We start from the raw sequence: 23,449 nt of genomic DNA on the forward strand, positions 1-23,449 counted from the left end.
TATGACATGTGAGAGCTCCGAATTTGGGCAAAGGAGGCCAGATTAAAACTCAGTTTCTGAGGAAGCTGGACGTTCCCATTTAGCTCTACTCTTTTGTTACAAACACTTCCAACCTGCTCAAGCTTAGTTACAAAACTGTTTTAGTGTTAAGAATTTATGAGTTGTGGGAAAGAGCTTTTTTTTTTCCTAGGGATCATTGAGCTTTGTAGCCTCAGGCATGCATCATCTGCCAGAGCACATGCCAGTGGGGAGTAGCAGTTCATCACGGTCACCTGTGACATTTTGCTGACTGCTCCATCTTTTTCCCAGTGCTAAACTCAATGATCTTAAACTTCAGCTTAAATTTCAGCATCAAAGGGCTAATAGGAAGTTAGTACATCACATCTTCGCCTCCGCAGTTGGAAAGACCGCATTTGGCAGATACTGTTCAATGAGGGGGATAAAAGGGGATGCTGGTGGAGGGCAACACTTGGCCCTGAATCTGTTAGCTAGGACAGGCTCACAGGCTCAGACATTATCAGCCCTAACTCGATGCTGGATCTCAGTGCATCATCATTTTCAATCTCGCTGAAGTCAATGAGACTACTCATGAGCTTTTACACTTCAGCCTATGATTAAATACTTCACTAAATAAGGTCATTAAATTTAAATTGTAGATGCTTGCTAGGTACTCTGGAAGGTTGTTCTCTCACCTACAACATATTCCCTTCAGGCTCATGGGCTGGCAAAACAAGTGGCAAAACAACATCCCAATCTGCATGTCAGCAATCCTCCCACTAAACTTAAGACAAGGGAAATTGATTGATTCAGGAGGGAGCTGTGTTTATCCTGCTGCTGATGTAGGGAAGAACAGGAGCATGTTATGGCTCTCAGAAAAGGCTGAGATACACAGAAAAGGGAATGTGTATCAATGTGTGTGGTATCACAGTGTCTTGCAGAGACATCTCAGTTTGTCTGAGCAGCAGAAGCCACACAACTGTGTTAATACAGCGTTTTACCACTGTGTATTTTTGCCACTTCTCAGTAGGACTAATCAGCCCAACACAGCACTCTGCTGGTGCAGGTAACTAGCTCAGGTACACATGCGTGTGTTGGCGCCCACGGAGACATATCCTAAAGGATTAACACAGCACTCCCAGAAGCTATCAAGCTATTTTCACTTCTCCCTCTGTTCAGCGTGTACATCGCAAAGCAGCCCTCTACCCTGCTTCCTACTCCCCAATAGGCTATCAATCATGCTGAAGTGCATGCTAAAGCCATAATGCGGATAACAGACCATTAAAAGCTCAAATGAGACTGCTAAAAACATGTCATTAATCATAGCACAGTCCAGGCTTGAACCAGGAGCTACAGCTTTGGCAGGCTGGCAATGGAAGACTTCTTTCTACCCATTTCTAATGACTGGGAAAGGGAGAATGGTTCCCAAGCTGGTTATCTTAAACCTTTCACCCTTCCTTCTCTTCCTCAGGTGCATGTGGCCTGCGAGGGTTCCCTTGCCAGGGAAAGAGAGTAAGTGGAGTATGAAGAATAAAAATAAGAGACCTGTTAAGAAGAAAGAGTGTGAATGCTGTTCAGAGAGCCTGGATTCTCAAAGGAGCCAGAACACCGGCAACTCACACCGATTTTAATAAGAGCGCTTCTGAAAAACTGGCTCCCTCTCCCTAGCAATGAGTCTTTATTTAGGGATTTTGACAGGGTATCAGAAAAAGGAATTTTCTTCCTAGAGGCCCAGACCCAGTGCTGAATCCACCAGTATCAAAGCAAAGCAGGTAAAAGCTAAAGGAAACACTGTGAAAAAGAGGTGCCCCCTTTGCACCACTTCTTACTGTTAAATGTCTGGCTTTTGTCAGTAGCTTCCCAAGCCCTTTCCAGGGAAAGTCAGCAGGTTACTCATGTCCCGCTGGGCAAACTGGCAGGTTAACACGAGTTACCCGCCAAGCACGTCTGACTGTTTAACCACCCCCCAATGCCACATACCTCTGCATATTAGCTTAAAGCAGGGGTGTAATTTTCATTGTTTTTTTGGGGGGGAGCACATTGGAGAAGGTGGTTTCAGCTGAGATAAGTTGTTTCCTTGAACAGCAGAGATAAAAAATGCTATCAGTAAAACGTCCTACTTTACTAATTAATTGAAAGAGTGGACATGCCAGAAGTAAAGGGACCCACCAGCCCTGGCTTCGATTTTAATCCTAGGGGAGGATTTTAATCAACAAACTTCTTGTGACGAGACAAGGTTTACTACTTTGGCATCACCTCATTATGGCCATGCTAAGTTCTCAAGTTTAGACTTAAAAAAGACTCCTCCAAAAGCATAAAAAGATCAGTTACTGACATCATTATATGGAGTTTACTACACAACATTAAAAAAAGGGAAAGAAGCATTGAATGGGGAACAAGAGCTTTCAAAAACACAGCAGTGGAGGCTTGGTTATGCTAGACATCAGTTACTCTTATTTTTGAGCTGATTCTGTTCACAGAGGCATTTGATATATTATCACATACTTCCCATATACTAAAATCACGTAACTCCTATTCCAAAAATAATTTCCTATTTTAATAATCCCCTGATTCCTGTCCTTTTTGGGGAAAGAGTTATATTATTACCATACTATTGTTTTTGTTGTTTAATGCTGCCTCTAAGATATTTTAAGATCAGTAGTATCTACAGGTCTTACTTGTGCCCTGCTAAATGGAGTTGGCTATAGAGGATCAAAATGTCCCTCCAATATCTGCCAAAGAACTTTTGACACTACTGTGAAATTACTTGAACACACTGTGCTTTGTGGCAGGGGCTGGAAACACTCCTAAGAATTTGAAAAATGAAAAAACCTGTAAATTAATTACATTTCTACAGTACAATATCTTCCTTCCTCTGTGGGAATAGACAGCAGAAGCCCCAGCATATCTTGAAGGTGTTTATTAGCATTGCATATTCTAGAAATACTTATAATGGGAAAAACTTGCCTTTTTTTTTTTTTTCAAGAGTAAGCTTTTGGCTCTTTTGACTGCTATGAAAAGCAAGGAAGTGTGACATTAACGAGTCAGACAACAAACAAGAAAACAAGAATCATATACTTTATCTTTTCTTAATGTCATGATTTTTAGGTAGGTCTTCTGATCTTTGAGGGTCTTACCACAGTAGGCTATCCCCATTAAGGTGGATCTCAAGAGCTAACCTCTCAAAGTCAGTATTTCAGGTCCATATATTTCTTCTCACACGAGAGCTTTTCTCCTGTGTACAGAAGGCTATGATGACATCTTTACTTTCTCTGGCGCAGCTATATGTATCTTTTCTGATGTCAGGGTTTTGCAACAGAAGTGGTATTTCTTTGGTAGCCATCAAACACTCATGCAGCCAGCCAGGATACAAAAGACATAAAGAGATTCTGGTGCCATGCTGATAGCTAGATGACACAACCTGTGTTGTGTGTTAACCCTGGTTGGCAGATAAGCACCACACAGTCAGTCATTCACTCCCCATCCCCATCCCTGGGGTGGGGAAGAGGAAAGGAAGAATGAAAGCAAGAAAACTTGGGGGTGAAGATAAAACAAAGAAAGAAACTAATAAATAATTGTTCGGTAAGTGAAGGATAAGTGGAAAAACAGGGGAAGGGAAGGGAAGGGAAGGGAAGGGAAGGGAAGGGAAGGGAAGGGAAGGGAAGGGAAGGGAAGGGAAGGGAAGGGAAGGGAAGGGAAGGGAAGGGAAGGGAAGGGAAGGGAAGGGAAGGGAAGGGAAGGGAAGGGAAGGGAACAAGTGCATAAAGGCACTCACACATCAACTCTGGTGGGTAGACCAACAGACCAATGCCCAGCCAGTTCCTGAGCAAAAGATGGCCAGCCCCCTAAAGCCCACTCTTTCCCTTTTGTTGCTGACCGTGACATTATGTGCTATGTATGGAGTATCTCTCTGGTCAGTTCGGGTCATCTGCTTGGTTATGTCCCCCCCCAGCCTACTGCAAACCTCACAGTTTATTCACTGGCAGGGGAAGAGTGAGAAGCAGAAGGCCTTGGTGCTGTGCAAACACTGTTCAGCAAAAGCTAGAACATTATTGTGCTATCAGTACTGTTTTGCTCAAAAATCTAAAACACACCACCATATGAGTTGCTATGAAGCAAATGTAACTCTATTCTAGCCAGGCTCAATACAATTTAACACGTTAAAAAAACAAAACAAAATAAACACATAAGGAAAACCGCACACAAACCAAAATCACTCAGCTACCAAGAACAAAAAAACCCGAGTAACTAACATGCTTGCTACTAGAATGTTATTTTGTTCAATTGGGTAACCTAACCAATTCCTCTTACCTTCTGTCAAGTAAGAGGGAAATATCAAATGCTACAAATGGATAGCTGCCTGTAAATACCTTTTTTTGTTTAATCCCTTAAAAGTACTTGCATGCTGTAAGGATCTGCCCAGATTCCAGCCACCAGAGTCGCTGTACCAATGCAAAGCACTGCACTAGGCAAAGCCAGATTGGCATCGTGTGAAAACAAGTCTTTGGTCTGAAGCAAAAGCAAGTGGCAGTTCACCTTGTTTAGACTACAGACAGGCAAGATCAAGCATTGATGACCAGACTTTTAAGTCCCTTCCCAGTAAGAGCAAGGTGAAATACTTGCATATGTAGATCAGATTAAAAGAGGCTGGTATACAAAGGGTCCAAGTCGTACTAAACACTTTAGAAGGGAAAGTAACCAAAGGGAAAACAGGTGAGAGAGCATCAGAGCTACAGTCTCTTGGACATTTTGGTTTTTGCTATGGTCTTTTGCCAGACATTTCACAGACTTTCATGTAAATGAGACCTAGGCTTTGAGTGAGGGAGTGACAATGTTAATGGAGGTTGGGAAAACAGGAAAAATCTCACCACTATAAGACTGGATGGGTCAGGTAAGGTGTATCAATAATTAAAAAGGAAGAAGCAGAATGAGTATGGATTAGAGGTGCATCCCAAATATGGGCTGGAACTAATAAGGCTTTTCTTTTTACCATAAGAGAAGCCTTATTACACATACTTCAAAGACTTAGTGAGCAGTGGAGGTGGGTCAGAGGTACATCCTTCCCACTGACGCTCAGCATAAAAGCTGAAGCATTCGTAATGGGATGGCTGAACTGGCTATGAAACTAATAATGCATGACTCAGGAAAATTTTAAAGAGAGGATTAAACCTTAAAGTAAAAATAAAGGGAAGGAAAAAACGGCATATAAAATAAAAACAGAATCCTGCAGTTATTTCATAGCTACAAAAAGCATTTGCTGGAGCCATACATGCTTCTCATTTGGAGCTGTGGCCAAGTCCATAAATCCTGACCTGTGATACCTCAGGCTGTTAGAATTCCCCAATTCTCTTCAGCAGAAGCTGCCCAACTGAACAGCAACAGTACTGAAAGTGGGGTAAAAACCACTGTGATTACCAGTGTAGATGTCACTAAATTGAGAGCTATTTGACACAACACCAGGCTAGAAACGTTACAGAGAGACCTAGAGGGATAACAGAGAGAATGAGCAAATAAGGAAAAGAGATCATCCTGGAAAAAGCACAATTTAATAAGCTTGAGGAATAGAAACCAAAATGAAGAGAAATAGTGAATGGGGTGGAATGTAGTATATAAGAAAACAAAGATGGAGTGCTATGATCTGTTGTGCTTTTCACAGGAACTGAGAGACAGGAATTGCTCGGTTCTCCTCTCACTTGTGGGGCTCCCTGGCACTGAGCCACTGGTTGCGTTAGATCCTCCTTCCTCTAATGCCGAGTTTTGCTTAAACTTTAAGTGACGTGAAGCGTAAAAGCCCTGGTCAATGCTGACAGCAGACAGGCACAGCAGAACACCTCTATAGCACTGGATCTCCTAGATGCCCTCGTAACAGTGCTGTACGGCCAGACAAATCCCGCTGTTTCTCTTGCCACCCTATAGCTGGATCTTGTGATGGCCAAGGAATCACATCAGTTTGGCAAGCAATTATCAACAACTCTTGATACTGCAATAGCATTTCAGGAACAGCGCTGTGCCACTGTGACATGGGCTACAGTGAATGGAATACAGGAAAACCTTAAATTAGAGCTCAGGCATAAGCAGACAAATCCCATGCTCTTCAGAGCTACATGAAAGCTATCACACCTTCTCTTTCACGATCACCAAATTTATCTACATTTCACAGTTTCTAAAAGTTTGGTTCCTTATTTTTTTCTTGAATTTTAAGAGTTTAATGGGTTTTCATTTTTCAGAAAAAAAAAAAACCCAAACATATCTGGATCAACTGCTTTCCTGGTTTCATGTTGAGCATAGACGGTAAGATTACTTCTGGGAGACCTTTGCTGCTCACTGAAGTCTGCTGTCTTAGGGAAAAAAAAACCACCTCAGTACATCTCACGTATGCACTGTTTTCTAATTAAAAGCTGGATTCTCATCTAATTTTCACCAATATAAATCCAAGGATAACTTACATGAAAGCAATGGAGTTACTCTGGATTAAGTCTATGGTAAATGAGACAAGGGTCTTGGCCTAATCTCATAAATGTCTCCCTTAAGTAACTCCCATTAGTAGCACTGGGTTTTTAGTGAAAAAGCCACACAGTTTTCCAAGATCCCCTGGTGGGGAAAAATGGTATTTTTTAGTACATTAATTCTACACAATTACACTGAAACTTCTGGTGAGATCTCAGGAGAAATGGTTGCAATGTCCTGCTATCTCGGTGTACTTCCTCACCAAGAACACTAGAAATACATAAAGAAACTGTGCAACAAACCTAACATATAATTAAATAACTAGTTTCAGTCTGTGTACATTTTGAATTTACAAGGAGAAAGCATGATTCAACCACACCTGTTTTCCCTCATAAGTATCATTAGTACTAATTACTTACAACTTCACTCATGGCAATCGCTGGATGATATTCAATTGCTTTCAACATATTGCTGAGAGATCTTAATTCCACTTGCAAGGTAGGAAATGGGTATCAGTAATTTTGTAAAGGTGCTTCAAGCTTTTGGGCTAATAATGCAATTGTTACAGTACTTTATCCTGACTCATCTGGAAGAGTTTGCCTCCTCTTTGCCCTTTGACAACGGACCCACAATGAACAAGGCATCAGAGGTACAAAGCTCCTAGGAACAAGCTCATGTTTTGCCAGACAGCTAGGCCAGACAGAGGCAAGTCTCTGGAGAGTAGAACAAAAAGTACTAGCTATTTTGGACATCTTAAGAAGCATATCCTCAGTGCACTTTTGCAGAGGTGGACACGTAAGCGTGACTTGTTTCCTCCCCCCCCCCGCTCAAAGCTCTCAGCCTTAAATCACAGGTCTCCTGTCTCTGCCTTGAACTCCAGTTGCAGCTTCTTTCAGAGTTTATCATTGCTTTTTCAACCACTGGCCACAAGAGGATGAAAATAATCAAAGGTGCTCTCCAGGTCTCAACACACTTTCCAGAGATTTCTAACCCAATCTTTAGTTCTTAATTTTGACAACCTGGAGACCTTACATATTGTTAGAGAAATGATTAAACATCTTCCTCTTCTACCAAGGGATAAATTAGGACTAATCATAGCTCAGGATCACAAAAATCAAATTTCTTCTACTTTAGATTCTGCCTTCCAAGTTTCATCCCAAGAAATTAGCATTGCCATCTGCCTTCAGTGTGAAAGTCAGAGCTTACATAGCAAGGTACCTTAGAGCAATATATTTCAACAAAGTTAGTCCAAGCCTCACTCCAGAGATGGCTCCGTGTTCATTAGTATACAGGCTCTGTTCATGACTGACTCACCCAGCAGAGCAAATCTGATACATAATCAAATGTGAGCACAGAATGACATTTCTATTGCATTAGCCAGAACACACAATTTGGAGTTTGTGCTGACTTTAGGCTTACTCTGGAAAGACAGATGGTATCTGATCCAGGGTAAGGTTTCTCAGAATAGTTAATCCATTAACATTTTGGAACAGAAACAAAACAGTGAATTTATACCAGATTACCACTTAATGCTAGGTGTCTATGATTCTTTGATCCAGTATCGAGTGCTTTAGTTTATTTACTCTATCACTAAACAATGGCCTTCATCAAGTAGTTGCTGTACCTTTAGGGAAAGGTTAAGTACAGACCTGGATACCTGGTGAAGTGTGCCTCACCAGTTTAGACAGCGTGTGTTCCAGCAAGGAACTGCAGATGAACCTCAGGTGTCGGCTGCTAATGTTTTCAATACTCTATAGAAAACACATGCTGAGGGGAAGATAGGAAAAGGCTTGTAAACCATAAGAAAGGTGAAAACCAAGGCAGCTCAAGCATCGGTGTCACATCTGCAATGACAAAACAGCCCTGAAGCACATGAAGAACTATTGGCACTGAAATGCAGTGATATTCAAGTGTAGTGTTTGCTGCCCACGCTTGAATGGTACTGACTGTACAGGCTAGGTCAGGCTAACATGGAGCGTAAGTCCTGTATTGCCAATACACTGATACTTCCAGAGAAATGCAATGGGTTAGGATAACTTCTTGTTTGTTACAGGGCTGGCAAAGGGCATACTGCAACCTGCAGCTTTTCCTTGCCTTTGCTTCACTTTAAAATGAAACCTCCACAAAACCTCCCCTCTGCACAGTTATACATTCAGATCTAGATCCATCCCCAACACGCTCCGTGGGACTGCAGTCTTGCTTCTTTACCTGAGCTCACCTCACACAACAATCTCAGGCAAGACAGTACAAAAAAAAACCAGCTACGAAACTGAAGAAAGGATTATTTGTTGATAGAGGGCTCCATTGAAAATGAAGCTCATATAAAGGGTAACAGCTGCCTTAGCCTAATACTGGGTAAGGCAGAAGCAATCTTAAAAAGCTTAGGGTATGTCTAATATTTGGTTTGATATTATTGCTCTTTAAGTACCCACACATGCATACGTCCTGCTCAACAGTGAGTTTTCTAACTATTAAATAAGTGGAAAAGAGGGCAGCTTTGAGCATCTGTGCATAGTCCAGCTCTTAAGAAAATTAAGATCTTCTGATCCAACCATAAAATCCAACTATGAACCACAAAGTTTACAGCAAGACTGGCAAAACGTAGAGGCTGTGGAAGCCTGTTCTGCATTAGAGGAATAAGGACTGTTCAGAGACTAGGCTTGTATTCAATGTAGCTAGTTAGTAAGATTAATGAGTAGAAATCACATTGCATGGTGGTCGGTCTTCAGTAATTTAATTGAAACAGGAATTAATTTCAAGGTGATATAAAAGTCCCTCTGAAGTTCGGCTACAATGTTTTTTTCATGGAGTGGAAGCCAACATGTCATCAGGATGTAAAGGAAAAGGAGAAGCAAGAATTTGGAACATTTAACTTTAACCTTTGATTTATTAATCTGAAACTTCTTGACTAGAGAAAGGAGTTGAAGAAGAGCAATGAGGGAATTTTGTCCAACAAACCTTGATTAGATTAGATTAGATGGAGTAGGTTTCATCTGGAAACTTCAAGATCATGGATGGGATTTTGAATACCATAAAAATGCAGGATAAGGAGCACCCTAGGATTTCAAGCCTCTGAACAGGTTAGAGGGAAGCCTTCAGAAAGCAGGAAAGAAATCCTGTTTCCCTCTAATCATCACTCCCAGGTAGGGCTGAGAAATTATGAATGAAGCCTGGAGAACTGAGGGTCAAATGAGAGCAAGTAACAGCAGACTTGTCTAGGCTCACAGAGGGGTCTGAACATGTCTGAACTTCATGTTGTTCCCTGCTGCCTGCTTGACCTTGGCAAATGGAACTCTTGCAAGATCCTAACTGGAAGCTTTTATATTATTTAAAACATGCATATCAGGAATGAAAATTTTTTTCACCATTGGATAAGACTTTTGTCTACCAGTAACAACACTGATCAATAACAATCTCCACAGCTGTCTGGCTATACGTGTGTATCCTCTTCCCAAATAAGCTGTGTGGCTTGTCATAAAATCGTGAACCTGTAACTGTGTACTCTGTACTACAATGGTTTGCTGGGATGGAGTAAATGGTCTGTGACCAGTCCATGACTTTAATTTGAAGCTTGGTAATGAAGAGGCACAGTAATCTATCAGAAGTTAGGGGGCTGATATGCTCCAGCGCTCCACTGCTCCAGGAGAGCCAAGTAACGAGTAGATGGAGATGCAGATTTGTGGAAGGAAATGCTCCATTACCATCCTTTACAAACCCAAGAGACTTTGCAGAGTGTAGCCATTAAAGATATCACACAGGGAGAGGGAAAGTCCTCAGTACAGACAGATCCCAAACAATTTAGGGCTTGCCAAGTCACAGCCAACACCCTGGCGCTGGTGAGCTATCAGTATGCGGCTGGAAGCAGCTCTCAGCACGAAGCAGCGCTTTGTAAGGGGGCTGCCTCATTCGGCAGCTCTCACTTCAGCCTCCAGGTAGGCTCAAGGAGTAGCTCCATGCAGAGAACATTAAAGCAGTCCCATCCTTTGATAACTATGACCATCATGACAAGTTGTTTTCATACTGACTCCCTGGTACATAATCTAAACCCTAATGCTTGCTTCGCTGTGGTTTTGTTTGAGTGTTTACTGATGTGGGCTGATTAGCCAGTCCTACTCTAAGCTCAATACTTCTGATCTCCAAGTTAAGCAACCAGAATTTACCTTCACTCTTCTTCTGTTCTCAGTCAACCATGACCCCAGATTTTCTTCCTGGATTTAAGTATATGCCTCATTTTTGTTGTTTATTAAATCATTCTGACACTTTGTGGAACCCCTGTAGTGCATTGTGATATACCTGTAAAAAGGCCAGTGCTAAAGTCAATACGTGAAGAGGAGAGAAAAAAAAAGGCTTCTCATAAAAACTGTCACCCACAACAGCATGTTTCTATGGTAATACAGGACTGCTTTGGGTTGTTATAGCAACTAAATCTTTAAAAGCAATAGCATAAAACCAAAGCAAAAAAATCACAAGAATGGAGCTTCATCGCTGCTCTTCTAAATTCTACAAATCATTCTCAACCCTCCTACCCCACAAAAAGACGAGACTGGGTGTTACGATGATCAAAGCTCTGTAGGAAGAGGAAGAAAACCACTTGGTTTCATGGCAATGAGCCTTACCACTCTCTTTTAGAAACAAGGACTAGAAGTGCTGGTCCACAAGCAGAGCTCTTGCACCATAGAGCAAAAAAAATTAAACAAGTGGCAGTAGGACTAATTGCCGATTGAAGCCAAGTGAGGATGATATCTGCACTACCCACCTCACAGGTGGAACAGGCCAAAATTACACTGAATTAAATGCTGGGTTAGCTCTTCATTATTTCCTTGGCAAGTTTTTTCTTATAGTCAGATGCTGCTGCCAAGGAAATGCAGAAAATTTCTCGATACATACACTTGCTTCTATATAGCTTCACAGAAACTGACTGATATATATGACGTTTTTAACTAATCTCAGGTTTCAATATAAATAACTTCTACTAACTTGGGATGTGTTGCCACTTCTCCCTTTTCCTGTTCTTTCTTTCCTGCTCAGTATCCTGTATATTCACTCCCACTTTCCTTCTCCACACTTTTCTCATTTACCTACCAGCAATGTCCACTTCCTATTATTATGTTTGAAAGAATTATATGATTGTGAGAATGGAACCGACAATATGCAAACATCTTCGAATTCTGCCGAGGTGCCTCAAAACTCGTACCCCAGCAGCACGTCCCTTTGCTGTCCTGCTTATGCGCTCCAGCCTTCATGCACGTCAGACCTGGCTGAGGTCACCCAACTCTTTTTACTTGTGACCCATCTCAGGGGTCCAGAGTTGAAAGGAGAGCGTATTTAAAGACTGCTCCTTCAACTAGTCATATCTTTTTTTAGTTAGCCTATAAAAGAGGATGTAAGTTGAAAGCAGGAATGTTTACGTAAATCGGGGAATATAGGAGCTAGACTTCTTTACTGATGTAAGTCAGCATCATCCTGTTCAGTCCAATGTTTTATAAAGCTTGTTTACACCAGCCGAGATGTGCTCTCTCAGGATTTTCAGAAACCAGAGTAGCAATATTCAGCTCATCGTTTCTTAGTAGTATGGAAAAGTGCCTGAATCTCCAAATACTGTAAAAATTGGTGCCAATACGACTCTGAAGCAGGTTGGCAAAAAGCCTGTAGACAGCCCTTCAGAATGCCACTTGGCACCTGCAATAATCGTACCCTGAAGCATGCAGGAAGGAAACATCACTTCCGTCTATTAAACATAACATGTGCAGGAAGACATAGTAATGCCATGAATTAATGAAGTTCAGGAGATCCTGAGCCAGTTTCAGTGGCGATGTGCATTTCTGCAAGTTGCTGTGAGCATAATCTGGCAGACATTTTGTGTTGATGACAGAAGAGTGGTAGCACCGCGTCAGCCAAGGACAACTCTGTATGAGAAAGAGTATGATGGCTCACTTCACAGTAGGGTTCCGGTCCTGCTCAAAGCTACGTGTCTCAGAGGGTCAGAAGCAGAAAACACGTGTTACATCCTCAGCCCTGGGATGGTTCAAGGTATGGCCTACTGGTTAACAGCACCACTTAGCTCTCCAACACCTTCTTTGCTATATACCTTCACCTCTGTTCCCCTCAGACAAATTCTCTTGGTGTGACAGAACAGCACTTATCTGACAGCTTCCCCAGTCCCAAAGCAGATAGAAAAAAACACCACATCCCCAAACATGGATGTAAGTAGCTTCAGAGTTTGACTTCGTTGTGTCAGTAGTTAATGGCTCTCAAGAAGCTGTTCTGCCTTCATGTTCAGTCCCAGTCCAGAAGAATCCCAGAACCACGAGGACCAGAAGCAGCTGACACAAGGCATTCCCATGCAGGAACAGCATCAGCTGAGGTCTTGAGACTCTTTTAAGCATTCAGGCAGTGCAAAGGAAACACAAATTGCCCTTGGTCTTCACCAGAAAATGTTGAATGTGCATCCCTTTTACTGACATGAACTTGCACAGGATTTCCTGCAGCTATGGTTTTTGCAATTCAGTTCCAGACTATTTTCAGGACAGGCCCTTGTGTACTGGAGGGTGTTACAGATCACCAAATTTGACACTTAAGCCCAAACTATGAATTACACCGCAAATAAATTCAGGAAATGATATAAAACCACAGAAAAGTTGTGGACAGACTTGGTCCCTGAGTTTTACTGTTTATCACTCACCTGTTGGTATGTAGATTGAAGGGGCAGGACAAAAATCTTCTTGTTAGCAGCATCTCAACAGACATAAAAGATTTAATTTGAGGAAAGGGTCAGCAGGACAAAAGCTCCTTCATTTTATTGAGCTGCTTGGCCCATGCTGAATGCAAGCAAGATTACTGCAAAGAACATGGAGAAAAGCAAGCTGGAGATTTAAGTAAAATAAAGGCACTTGGGAGATGCAGAGTAAAGTGGGCCATTACAGACATATGTACTTCTTTCTTTTAGCCTGGGGGTCAAAATAACGGGTTCAAAGGGTTCAAACATCTCCTTTTTCTCTATACTACTTGGGAAAAGGAAGCCTGTGGGGTTTCTACTGTTTCCACAAAACTGGACTGATTATGGATTTCAATGACATCTAACTTTCAGCTCATGTAACTGTCCACAGTTTTTTGCTCATGGTGCATTGGTACACAGCCTGAGTTCAGTTATGTAATGAGTAGGTTTAATTTTGTACACTCTTTCCCTCTTCCCTGGTTGTGCAGAGAGCAATACCATGCACTCATCCTGCTGATGGGACAATCATGCCATTGACCCCTGGTTAACGCATTCTACCTTCCAGCTTGAGCTGTGAGACAGATATTCCCTATGCCACTTTACTATATGTAAATCCATGTGCTGTCAAGGAGAGTATTACAGACATAATTTGCAGCATGAAACCAAAGAGGTGAAACCTCACATGAGAGCTTTGTAATTGGAAATGGGGCCTTAGGTCCTTAAAAATATGAATTGTCAATGCACAACAAGGTAAGCTCAGAGAATATGCTTGGTTCAGAGAGGGAGAAAACAGAATATCAAGTTATTATAATGCATATCACAGAGAACTGTGAAAAGCATATATGCTTGATAGATTGCATGTGATTAGAATGAGGGCCTTAGGCACGGAAACCTATCTATTAAATATCTTTCTTTCTTTAGTCCTGGTAATATAACTATCAAACCTTAGAGTAAACTTAATTTGTTAGGTGAATGACCCATGTACCTCATCTGCTTGGCTTTTTCACAGATGCAGAGGTAAACCATCATTACACATTATTAATTGGAATGATGGACAGGTTGCCACTCCTTCCATATTCGCTAGCTGCTCATGCACTTGATCTGCTTTACTGTCACCTAGGGAACACAGTGTGACTGGCCAAAGGGAGTAGTACAAGGACTTAATTTGTGTGCTTCACCCAAGAAGACAACCAGACATTGGAGTCTGGGGTTATTTTAATAGCCCTCTAGAAAAACATACAATTAAACAAATTGTGAGCTGATGGGGCAGAGCTACTAAATGTATCTGGGGAGTAGCATGTTTATTATTGCAGAAGAAGGCGAACAGATTGCAGGAGAAAACCATCAATGCAAAACATTTCTCACTGGACAAAAACTCCTGACTGATTTCCCCTCTTTAGCTGGGATGGGGGGTTCTTATTACTTTCCTCCTCAGTTTGTTCCCTCCCACTGTTCTCATAGGTTTTCATTTCAGCACAGCCTACTGGTGTTCCCAGAAACGCACTTTTCCTCCACCAAGAACAAATACATTAAGCAGAAATGCTCCTTCTCCCAGCATCTATCCTCTGGGAGCTGGATTTTCTAGCTTCTGGAAAGTCACAGCTTCTGCTAGTCAAGGGGTATGGGGATCTGCACTTTGCTCCTCTGATGCCGTGCTCTGCCCAGATTTTTCTCAATAAACATTTGCAAGGCAATTCAAAAAGCTCTAACATCCATTCTCCACAGTTGGAGTACTTGAGATTAACAGAATTAAAGTCTCTTTAAATCCCGAAGAAAGAGCTCAGAGGCGACAGAAACTGCATTTTGCTTTAACATTGTGTGAGTCATACAATGTTTAGTTTGGTGTTTGATGCATAATAGCACCCAAGCCAAAAAGGCAGCTGTAGAATGAGTGGCAGGTTAACAAAGACTGGAGAAAAATAATGCACTAGGTTGGTGTTGAGAAGGCAGAAAGAAGTCCTCACCATTTCAGTGTTGCCAACAAGATTTTAGTACAAATCTTGTTTTATATTGTGGGTTTTCATTTTGAAAACTCCAGTTGTGGAATCAAAAGATGGCAAAAGAATTTCATCTTTCATTTTCAATTGCAACATTCCTAGCCCCCATGGGAAAAAGATTGAAAACGTGACCAAAGCACATCCCTTGGAAATCAAAATGGAAAAATAAAGAACCCAGATCTTTTATTTTACTTGATTTTATAATTTTCCCCCACCATGAGTTATACCCAATTTCTGTGCACTGTTGGCCTTTCACCTCTAAATAATTCTGCCTCGTGGCAGAAAGAGACAAAGAACCATTCAGCTAAAAAAGAACTACAGATGTTTCAGAAACTGCAGCCATTCTATTTTGGCAGTAATTCATAATCAGAATTTTCTGATTATGTCCCTTGTCACATTAAAACCCATAAACTACAATGTGCATATGCTGACCATACAATAAACTTTCTCCCCTGGAGCTCATTTACTGAGGTCAACTTTCTTACATAGTGCCTCCTCGATAAAGGAATATCATAGTAAAGCAAACTGCAATTAGGAAAAAAAGAAAAAAGAGAGAGGAAAAAAAAGGAAAAGGAAAAAAAACCTTCCAGCCAGACAGTGTATCTGACAAGTATGGAGAGACAGAAGTGTTTTTACCTAGACCTAAAGAATCAGTAAGTCCCATCTTTTTGCTTGATCCTCTCCTAATTAAAATCAGCCAAATTAACCTCCAGTCACAGTTAGAAACTTGTCTTTTTTATGAATATCCTAAATCCTTACTTTCTTCAGCTCTTCACCAAGATAAATCAGTGTTCACTCCTGTAGTTTCACACACAGATGATTACAACAGCGTCCTAAGACAGAGGAGCATGACAAACCCCAACATTTCTATCAGCTGTAGCTAACAAATAGAATTTTTTATCAGTGAAGCTTCAAAGCTTCTGCAGCAGAAAAGAAGAAAACACCACGATATAACAATCAGGAATAGAAAATCTTAAGCAGATAGAGTCTCCACAGGGACCTTTTCAAAGATAAAATGTATTTCATTTGCGGAACAACCCTAGGATGAGCTATGTACTGTAGTCTCACCATTAAACACTTACACAAATCTTTCAGAAACTAACAGATGTTCCTTTTATGAGCAAAGACAAGTGCCATTCGGCCTTTTTAGACACCTATAAAAATTCAGAAAAATTTAAGCTATTTTAATGGCTTCCTGACAATTTTATTATTGCACTCTGCTACAGTGTGATCCTGTTTCCTTCACGAAAGGACTGACTCATACCATGGATTTTTACACACACTGAGGTGCACATTGCTAATGCTTTCCTCTTGATTAGTAAGAAAAGAAAACCTATTGTACTGACCAGAAGGAACAGAAAGATCTCTGCAGGGTTTAACACAAACAGTGCTACAGCCTGCAGAGATCCTGTCTCAAAATGATCCATGGAAGCTTTAATGATTTACTCAGTGTAAACTGGCAGACTGGACTACAGAACCTGCCCAGAACGAATTCTGTGGCTCAAATCCTGGCTTCAGCCATAGGTGACAATGAATTTCAATTTTTAATCTTGGCAACAACTGAATATTTTACATCACCACAATGAGGGTATACCTATAAAAAGTGCAATCTTTGCAGAAGAGCCTAGGTCTATGACAGGTATAGTTTATTAAAAGGAGGCTTCACTGATAGAGTCAAATTGAGGAAAATTTATACAGCACCTGCTGACTCTGCCTGACTCTCACCATTGCCATCAGCACTCAACTTTCTGGCACACTAAATTCACACACAAATAAAAAAGTTATCCATGCATTTCATATTACAACCTTATGCATAATAGTTCTTGTAGGAATATCATTACTAAACCACCTACATGAGATGTTGAGTTTTGTGATGGTTGTGATTTTTGTTTTTTTTATTTGCTCTTTTTCCTGAAGAAGCTGCAAAAATAGCATGAAGCTACATCGTTACCTCAGGCATTCTGCAGAGCAATATGCCAAATCACCCACATACTGAGTGTGTGCAAATTTAAAGTTTGGGATTGACTATATGCCAATCCCTTTTCAGCTGTGGGCACTTGATCCTGCACCAAAATCACTGTTGACCTTTTCTGGTATTTTTGATGTCAGTATGGATTTTTCTCATTGTTTGATCTCCTGACACAAAGCAAACAGCTTCCAAAATGTGTATTTATTCATGCAAAGTATGAATATGGGAATCATCTCAGTCTTCCTATCAAGCTTGCTATTTCTCCTTCTTGGATGCTTGGTTAATGGAGGTAGGTGATTCCACCTTACTGCCTTCATCAGCTTTCCAGAGAAGACTTACTTGCACAGATGAACACGAATTGTAGTTTATATTCTTTGGATGACTTAATCTACAAGTAGTTATTTGAAATACGCTAGTTATGTACTATTCAGTCTCTGTTGTTTAAAAGCACTTAAAATGTGTGTCATATCAGCTATCCAGATCGTGAGACTGAAATGTAATAATAGGACATCACAGTTCAATATAACATCTGAGCTCCCACGTGTACTTAAAAATACCATAATGCCCTTAATGTGCCATTGAACTTAACACAGAGTCCCTCAACACTGATCTCTACAGGGATTATTCAGGCCTCATTTGTGGGTCTCAGCTGTGACTCATACATAGCAATGGCCCAAAGGAACCAGGCAGACACAAGAATTGTCACCTGACAGCAGGTAAAGCACAAAGACGGTCTCTTGCTATTTATATGTGCACTAAGAGGCTGTGATCCTGACCGGAACCGCAACCTGTAACACAGATAATTGTGGTGACTGTTACAGTCAGGTCCCAAATAAATTCACAATACCATTTACAATGAAAGCTCTTGAGAATCCACATTTAACATACAGCTAAAGTCAAAAATCAGAAGCTTGGAAAAAAGAACCCACATTTCAGTACCGAGAGTTTGGGTGAGAAGAATAATAAAACAATTAGCCGATGTGGCCTTTAAAAGAACTTTAAGATAGATGGCAGGGAGCATAGCTTCGGACTGACTCTGTTCTCAGAAGAATTCACACAATTTCTGCAATAAAAGCATATTGGTTACACTAATCCTTGCTGTCTGAAACACTTTGCAGCACTTCATCCAAGAACGCATATGATCTACAGTCCCACTCTTCTGCCCTTAGGCTAGATGCCTTCTCAAGTTTAGAACTGTCAAAATCCAGTGAAAGATGAATAGAAAACATAATCAGTGTCAACTGTGTCAAAGAAAACATGCCTGACAGGTTATCTTCACCAGACTGGCTGCAATCTCACACCTTTGAAGTCAGTATTTTGGAGGTATTTATCTGTCCTAGAGAAACAGACTGCCTATCTTTGGGAGAGCAAGAGAGAATGAGGCTAAAGCAGAAATGTCCAAATCCCAGCTGAAAAGCTGGATCTGGCTCCTGAAATTTAAGTTACTAGTTCCCAAAGACATATTTATGCATAGAGATTGAAGCTTGCATATAAAAGGAATAATAATTATACAACCCACAGTAACTGCTCAGAGAAATTTTTAAATGTTACATTGCTTGAGAGACCCTGTTTCAGACTACCGAGGAGAGGGGTGAATTTCTTCCAAAGCCTAAGGTCACTACTTCAAAGGAGAGATTTTCAAATAAAATCACGTATATACAGCCCTAATTTCTGCACTCAGTCACAGAATAGTTGGATCATTTATTGTAAGGGTGTATGCAAAGAGCTTATCAGAAAAGGGCAGAAGAGCAATAACTTACAAAGGAATCCTACTCCCTTTTTTCCATCTACAGAGTGAATGTAATAGGAGCTTCACCACCTAAAATATTAAGTTACTATGCAAGTGTCTGATCTTTTCAGCAACTCTTAAGACGACAGGAAGAAGAACCTTTGCAGAACAAGGATACTGGGTATGGCAGGTGCTATTTAAAACATGCTATGGGCTTTTCTATACAGGAAATTGGACCTGGTTATGTTGCAAGACAATCCTGAATCTGAGTGTCTTCCAAGTCTGGTGTCTTAGAAAAAAAAGGAATCTGAGCTACTGGTGTCTCTTTGTCACTATTTTTGCTTGGAAGAAAAGTCTTCCTGGGCACAGAAAGAATCACAGACCTTCTCTCTTGATCTGTGTGGCTGTAAATTGCAAGAGGCTGTGCTGGACCATCTTATCGGCTGCCCTGCAGCAACCCACAGAAGGAAGCTCTTGCCTTTCCAGCACTGATGTGAAAAATTCTTCTATATGCTCAGACAACATCCTGGTGCAAGCAGGTTTATATTCACTACTCCTACAATTCTAGAAAGAGAGCCTCTGGTTCTAAAGTTGTCCTCCAAGCTGGAGTTGGGTGTAGTGTCAGGGTCCTTTGGAGAGCAGAACTTCTCTTCATGGGAGTTCTATTTCTCTTCTGTTTAAGTAATAATTCAAAAAGCACACTAGAAAACTTCACAAATTTGCTTGAAGCTTCTGAGGGAGAAACAAGGACGAGATCAAAACATTAGTTTAAAAACAGATCGTTTAGAGGAATATTTGGGGCTAATGATATGAGACATCATTTGAATCTTTTGTAATGCTGGTAGAGAAATAAAAAGACACTGAGGACAAATTGACCATATGATTTAACCAATCTTTTACAAAGCAGTAAAGAGCAACAGCATCTCTCCAGTTTACTTGCCCCTGCTTTCCAGGATGATTCATGTCCACTGAGTCTTTGCCTAACAGGACTGCACCCTATGATATAGGCTGGGACACAAGCTTGCGCTCAGGCACTTTCATTTCTCCCTCCTTCCCAACATTTAGGCTCAGTGTTTTGGGCATATGTGCCTTCCCAAAGTCCTCTCCCACCCTGATCAACTCCTGGGACTATGGAATTGTCCCATTAATTCTTTCTTTGTGCATGACCATCTAGGAGATGCCCAGATGTAGACACTGATCAGTTTATTGCCAGGATTAAAAACTTGTGGAGAAGCGGGTGGTCAGCTGGAATTAAAAAGACAGACTGGACCATTTACAAAATCATACATTTGGGAGTTGTGATACAAATGTTATGAGGGCTGACACAGCACAGGAATTCTGTCTTCATGTGTAACTGAGAGCTTTACATAGCTCTAATCAGTTGAACAAGCTTGCCTGAATCTATGGAGATTGACTTATATCCACTTTTTGACTTCCAGTAATTATCCTTCTCCACGTTTCTGCGTTTTCTATTTGTATTTTTTTCAATCTTAGGCCTGACTCTGCTCCATATCCCCTTCTTTGTAAGCAGTCTTTATGCTTGATTTCTTTCCCCAGTAAAAAGCAAGGGACCTTCATTGAAACTATGACACAAAATATAAGCAAGGAGATGATCCCCCTCATTGTCTCAATTCAGATTTTGCTATCTTTGACCATACAGTGCTCTATGCCCAACTTCAGTTTATACACATTTCTGTACCTGCTACATTATGCTAATATACCATATTCAGTAAAATATTACTATTCATGGGACAATAGCATGCAGTAAGCCAGTACAATAGCACAGCGTTACTCCCCATGCATACATTTCTGTAAACTATGGTTGTCAATGTATATGTTTATACGAAACTCAAGGTTCAGTGTAGGGAAAGGCTTGGTGAAGAGGTTTGAACAGCACCTGAAGAGAAGGAAAAAACTTTATATTCCTTAATGAAGCAAGTTTGTGAATAGCTCAGTTAAGTATAAAAGTGATTGCTTCTGGTCTGCTGAAGACATCAATATGTCCAGAGAAGGGCTAGACATGAGGAAGAAATGTTTTACACTGAGGGTGGTGAAACACTGGCCCAGGTTGCCCAGAGAGGTGGTAGATGGCCCATCCCTGGCGACATTCAAGGCCGGGCTGGACGGGGCTTTGAGCAACCTGATTTGGTTGAAGATGTCCCTGCTCATGGCAGGGGGTTGGACCAGATGACCTTTGAAGGTCCTTCCAACCCAAACTATTCTATGGGTCTATGATTCTGTAAGGGAAAGGAAAAAAATACACGGAGAAGCAAACACTAGAACACACTTCTTGACTGCAGAGCTGAAGATAACAGCTCCTGCCCATTAGCTGAGCACTGGGAAAAGCAAAGAGGCTTTGTGGATTTCAGTATGGGCTAAGTACAGTAAATGTGCTCTTTTTTCTGTCACCTTTCTAACAGAGCGGTTTATTTTCGCTTCTGTAAATAAATGGTCCCATTTGCTTAGGTTGACTTTGCTTGAGGTGATTTTAAGAGAGCTGATGATATGCATCAAGGCTACAGTTTTATGGGGCTGTAAATCTTCAAACCAGGATACTGGAATGCCTCTGCACTTACCAGCACTCCAATACATATTCCGAGGGTAAGAAAGAACAACCGGTCACATCTATGACTCTGAAATCAAAAGCAGGCAACAGTGGAGCCTGGGAGAACTAAATGGTTTTAGCAGTGTGTTAGCCAGGAAAGTGCTCTGGTTTGTGACTGGGTAGTGGGGAACTTTTTTGTGATCATGTCCTTATACAGTTACATTGAAAGCATCCTTTTTCGGTCAAATTATCAAGGAGTTTTTCAAGGAACTGTGGAAAAATGGGTATAGGTAGAGAAAAGTCCTTTAGGTGGATACTTCAATTCCAGAGCCCTTGATCAACTAATTAAGAAGAGCAAGCAGTAATTTATTTCTATTCAGTTGTCTAAATCTGCCCCCTTCATCCTCCTCCACCATCCAAGTATGATCCTAACTTCATTCACTTCCAGTTGTAACATGGAGGAGTTACGCTGCAAGTAATAATTAGGTTTTATTAATAAAAAGTAATATAAAACAAGTTCTTTCAAGTATTGACCACCAACAGGTGCTTGAATGGTAGCTCGCTGCAGCATCCTCATAATTCTTTATCATCTAACGTATTGTCAAGCTCTCACCTGTTACAAATAATTAGACGAATAAAACAAACTACACAGATAATAAATGCCAATCATTCTATAAGGAACATTGTTGAGGAAAGAGCTCACGAACAGAACAATTATATTGAAACACCAAAGATCGAAAGAGTGAAAACATTTAACAAAGCTCAGATAGCCCTTTTACCCCTGTTGGACTGTTTGCATTACTATTCTCCCTCCCCCACAAATAAAGACAGTAAAAAAATCATTAAAATACCTTTGAACTTGTGAAAGACGGCCCATAGCTCAGCAATGTCAGTGGCAAATGTTATGTCTGTGTCGAGGACAATGACTCGCTCAAGAATGGAAGGTAGAGTCTTAGTCAGAACCAACTTCATCAGCCCGTAAATCCCAGAGTAGTGTTTGTTGGGGATCCAAGACACTTCCGACTGACAGGAAATGGGAAGTGGGAAAGAGGAAGAAAAAAGAATCTTAATTAGAGGGAGAAACGCTTCCTGACCCCAGCTTCCTGTAACACTGGAAGATCTCGGAGTATCAGCAATACAACACCACAAAATGCCAGGTGGAAATATTAATCTCAACCCCTACTTTTAAATTAACTTCAGAAGCTCTGAAATATGCTGAAGTTTCGGAAAGCTTGAAAAAAACAAGTTATTTGAAGCAACTGCTTTTCACAATATAATTAAAATCAGTTGAGCCTTTCCAACCTGGCACAATCCGTTCTGAGACATCCACATATTCCAACAAAATTGAAATATATTTTTAAAACAAAACTTCAGGTGTATCATATATTGCTTTCATTTTCAAACGAAACAAAAACATCTGTGTTTGCCACTCCCAGAACTTTCTGACTCTGAAGGAGAAGTAACAAACGTGACTTATTTTCCTGTTGTTTCTTACAGATTTGGAGGTTAGAATTTCAAAGGGCCAGTCATTGGGAAAAAAGTGCCAGAAAATTGCAAAAAAAATTGATTCTTAAAAACTCCGATTTTCCTTAAGCCTCACATCTTTACCTATAGAACTAGTGACAACACAGAGACATGCTCGAATGTGGAGAAAGTGAGAGAACATTTTTAAGCACACTTTTTGTTTGTTATGTATTGAAGAGGCAAACCCAAACATTTACATTTGTTCAGCAGGGGCTAAATAGAACATTTCTACAGCTTCTACGACAAGCTGGGAGAAGAAACTCAATATTTCATTGTACTACTGGCACTAGGATATTCCATGAGCTATGTTTCTTTTTCTTTCTGTGCAACTCAAATTCTCAAATCTTAGAAGTCACTGCTGAAAGTGGGATATAGAAGTTTTTGAAAAGTTCCTACTACACTCTCTGAATCTCCTCGTTTAATGTTTTAAAGAGCATGTAGTACAATTCTCAGATTCAAGTCTTCCCCTGAGTCATGCTCCCATTAATGTCAATTAGTATTTTGTCTACAGGGGACCTGAGGCAGA

The 23,449-nt window shown here is 40.8% G+C and overlaps 1 protein-coding gene across 4 annotated transcripts in view; it reads right to left on the reverse strand.

Annotated features, from left to right (window-relative positions):
* The window catches only part of LARGE1 (LARGE xylosyl- and glucuronyltransferase 1), a 285,324-nt gene that overhangs the window by 84,119 nt on the left and 177,756 nt on the right, over positions 1-23,449 (reverse strand). For all 4 annotated transcript variants that reach the window (XR_010467740.1, XR_010467739.1, XM_065039545.1 and 1 more), the window contains one exon: positions 22,251-22,422. Coding sequence is in view for 2 of the 4 variants with exons in the window: in XM_065039545.1 (XP_064895617.1) it covers positions 22,251-22,422 (172 nt within the window). In the remaining 2 variants the exon portion in view is untranslated. The remainder of the gene's footprint in view (positions 1-22,250; positions 22,423-23,449) is intronic.

Source organism: Columba livia, chromosome 1, assembly GCF_036013475.1.
Source record: "Columba livia isolate bColLiv1 breed racing homer chromosome 1, bColLiv1.pat.W.v2, whole genome shotgun sequence".
Lineage (NCBI taxonomy): Eukaryota > Metazoa > Chordata > Aves > Columbiformes > Columbidae > Columba > Columba livia.